This window comes from Aulonocara sp. 'chitande type north' Nkhata Bay, linkage group LG3, assembly GCF_057382095.1.
Source record: "Aulonocara sp. 'chitande type north' Nkhata Bay isolate Kocher_YH1m ecotype deep benthic linkage group LG3, A_spYH_male_GT1.1, whole genome shotgun sequence".
NCBI lineage: Eukaryota > Metazoa > Chordata > Actinopteri > Cichliformes > Cichlidae > Aulonocara > Aulonocara sp. 'chitande type north' Nkhata Bay.
In genome coordinates this window covers 10,945,079-10,948,956 of record NC_141346.1, presented here as the reverse complement: position 1 = coordinate 10,948,956, position 3,878 = coordinate 10,945,079, and the positions used below count along the sequence as shown (strand labels likewise).

The 3,878-nt window shown below is 44.1% G+C and overlaps 1 protein-coding gene across 1 annotated transcript; it reads right to left on the bottom strand.

The window, feature by feature from the left end:
• Window positions 1–1,879: 1,879 nt before the first annotated feature.
• LOC147333934 (nuclear factor 7, ovary-like) lies at window positions 1,880–3,496 on the bottom strand. Its single transcript, XM_086286529.1, has one exon. The coding sequence runs from the start codon at window positions 3,494–3,496 to the stop codon at window positions 2,108–2,110; it is 1,389 nt and encodes a 462-aa protein (XP_086142655.1). The 3' UTR covers window positions 1,880–2,107.
• Window positions 3,497–3,878: the final 382 nt, after the last annotated feature.

Here is a 3,878-nt window from a genome sequence, read left to right as displayed (position 1 = left end):
AAAGTCAAAGTTTATTTCCTCTCAGGTTTCTTACTTTCAGTAAAGTTTCACTGTTAGAGCCCTGACCAGCATCCTGCAGCATCTGGAGCAGCTGTGTGGTGCTGTCATGGCAATAAGGATCCAATAAGGGGATGTTTCCAGCAGGGGTTATAACCTGCAGCCAGCAAGGTGTGCCTAATAAAGTGGCCGTGTTTATGTCACAGTGCAGCAGCATCAGAAAACGGTGGTTTACATCTCTGTTACAGGAAACCTGAAGAGTTAAAACACCAGAGAAGAAAATCTAAACGTTACACAAAGAACATAAAAGAAGTAAACTTCATAAAAACTTCACAAATGATGCTTTAAATGAAAAATAAATCCCTGTAAATAATTCAACAGGTCACATGTTAGAACCACCTTAACTAAACTCTGTAGCCGGTCACTGTGGTTTGTCCCAGCAGCTCTTAGGAAACAAACTGCTAACTTCAGTGTCAGCACACACTGTTAGTAAACTATGCAACACTGAATTCAGGTTTCAGTTGTGTTAAGTTGTGAAGTTGTGATGAAAGTCTTCTTACTGACACAGGTAGGATGGTCAGGCGTCCTCTGTTCCTTCACCGTTCATGAACTGTCACTTATAAAATGCTGCCAAACATCAACTACACTCAATAACTAAACGTGTGCAGGTTAAAGTGATGGACGCCCAGATCTGCACTCCAAATACAAACAGACTAAAGGTGTTTCCTCCAGAAACAAAGACAATATTTACAAAGGTCTCACAGGTAAATTGTGAGCGATCACAGCAGCATCTCATCCTGACTAACAGCTTTTAGATGCAGGGAGAGCGTCGTGGTTCAGAGGTGGTTCAGCAGATGATGAAGGCCTTTCTGTTGCATTGTGTAGTGCTGTGGAGGCCATGATGGTCGACTGGGTCTGCTTCTACTGAACTCACAAACACTTCTGAGGTATTTACACCTGAAGCCTCATTGAATGTGAGTCAGAAACAAACGGCTCAGCTGTGATTAATGGATGTTTCCCTGCATTTCTATTTTCACACACTTTATTTCTTACAGCAGGAAAACTGAACAGAATGTATGTAAGAGGTCAGAGTGAGGATGACGTCACTTAATACAGGAAATACATGTTTGTCTGTTTTGATGATGAAGGACTTCTTCAGCTCTGTAAACAGCTACACTTGAGAGGACAGAGGTGATTTCATGGATCAATAACAATGTGTTTATCAGCTTTCATCATCGCAGTGCAGACATGACGTCAGATCTATCAGAGTGAAGGCCGTCTCTCTGATGACGTCACAGAGCAGAGTCCTTCTGTCCAATAAAGGATCTCAGATCAGCTGCTGCCATCTTGTGGCCACAGTTGGTTACTGTCTCTGAAAGTTGTCTCATGTTTCCTGTTGTCCTGCTAACAAAGGCTGGAGCTCATCATGCTGAGAGGGCAGCAGCATTTTGTGGCTCTTCACACATGTTCATTATATTCTGATGATCCTGGATGGAGACAAACTACAGATAAGTGTGTTCAGCCCAACTAGTTTATCTCATTACAGCAGTTTGATGTTTCCCTTTGAATCCCCCTGAAGATCCTGACAGTGAAGCACGTACATAATACTCCAGCCTTTCAACTCTGAGCTTATTTAGTTCTATTAATACACTGAAATCTCATTTGTGTCATGAAGAAAGTCTTTAATCAAACAGAATTCAAAGATCAGAAACATTTCATATATGGAGTTAAACATGAATCATTGTTTCAACAACATATTTATTGTTGTCATAAACAGACAAGAAGACAACAACAAACTGCTCCTCCCATTCAACACATGTCAGTCCATATCCCAGCAAACTAAATCATCTCCATTTACACATCAAATAGAAACATGAATCACTTGTAATGATTAGAAACTTGATAGAACTTCAAATCTAGTTTGGGGAGTCATTCAGTGAGAAACAGTGAAATGATTTTCCATGTGAAAAGGTGGACAGCAGAAACAGAAAGAAAGAGTGAAACTAAAAGAGAAACAAAGAGCTTTGGAACAACGAGGCAGCAGGAGGACAGCTGCAGTTTAACAGCTTCAACTCACTGACAGGAAACAACATTAGAAACATCATCATCCTCAACTCATCTGCTGCACTGACACTGACACCTTCAACGGACACACCTTCACTTTACCAACAGTGTTAATGTATGGAAACATCCTGTGAGTGAAAGTGTGTGTGAAGGTGTGTATGTGTGTGTTAGTATCAGGATCAGAGAACAACAGCTTTCCTCTGTTCCAGTCCAGATTCACTCTGATCCTCTGGAGCTTCTTCTTTACTGAGAGAGCAGTGCGAGGAGCTGATGGTGAGAGTGCTGAGTATTTATCTTCATAGAAATATATTCTCCATAATCCAGACAGTATGCTTCCCTTCCTCTGCACAGACTCTGCTAACACACCGAGTCCCCACCATGTACTGTCTCCAACTTCAACATCCCAGCTGTGAGTCCCTGAGTTAAAGCCCTCAGAGCCCAGGACAGAGTTGTAATAATGAATCCTCTCTGGATTATCAGGAAGCTGCTGCTTCTCTCCTCCTCCTCTCACACTGGTCAGATCTTCAGACAGGATGAGGTTTGGATGAGCAGTGTTTGGGTCCAGAATGAGAGGAGTGTAGGAGACCATGTCCTTCATGTTGTTCCAGATGTTGAAGGTCAGGTTGCCCAGGTGTTTGGCCTGGTCTATCAGAGCTCCTGAGGGCAGCTGTGGATCATCCAGCAGGGGGCAGCGCTGGACTCTTTCCACTGCAGCCTTGTAGTTGTGCAGGAATGAGATGTCTTCAGCTCTCAGCTCCTCCTCTGTGGCTCTGACTGTGTCTGAAAGAGCTGCTATCTCTCTGCTCAGAGCCTCCATCTTCTCCTTCATCATCCCACTCTTCTGCTCCTCTTCCTCCCTCAGTGCAGCCAGCCTGGCCTCCTCTTCCTCTGCTAGAAACTGCTGAAGCTTCTTAAACTGCTCCTTAATCTGCCTCTCTGTGTGTCGGGCCTGGACCTTAATGTGTTCTGCTGTTTGATCAAACTTCACTTGAACTCGTTTGCAAACCTTTAACTTCTTCTTTAAGGGCTCCAGAGTTTCCTGAAGTTCCTTCTTGTGTTGTTGTGCAGCTTCATCGATGGGTCTGAATCTGTGATTGGTGTGTTTTTCTGAGGCACAGCAGACGAGACACACTGGCTGCTGATGGTCCAGACAGAAGAGTTTGAGTTTCTCAGAGTGCAGACTGCAGAGAGCCTCTGAAGCTCTCTGATCTCTCTCCTGTAAGAACGACTCACACAGGTTCTTTAAAGCTCGGTTTAAAGGTGGATCATAAACTGATATTTCCTTACAAACTGGACACTCGTGTGTTGGTCTCTCTCTCCACCATCTCTTCAGACAGTCTTTACAGAAGCTGTGGCTACATGACAGAATAACAGGATCTCTGAAGACCTCCTGACAGACCGGACAGCAGAGATCCTCCTCTGATCTGGAAGCCATTGAGTCTGTGAGTGAAGCTGAAAACAGCAGACAGGAAGTACAGTCAGTCCTGGCTCCCCTCCCTCCTCTACCACCTTCACTGAAACTTCCTTTGAGTCGTGTTTTTGCTCAAACTCACATTCAGTGTGTGGAGCGTCAGCAGCTTGAAGCAGCAGTGTTGGAGTTTTCCACTTTTCTCTCCTGTAGCTGGACTCACTCAGAGGAAGCTGCTAGTTTGGTCTGAGCTCAGTCTGATCGTCTGTGCGTCTCTTTACTGAGGACGAAGAACTTCCTGTTTTTCCTGGTTTGTCACATTTGAGTGACGTGAGGGGAGGAGAAAATGTTGCTGTTTGACTTTTAACTAAGGTGTGTTTCAATCCTGCCTGCAGTTCAAAAGCTGTAA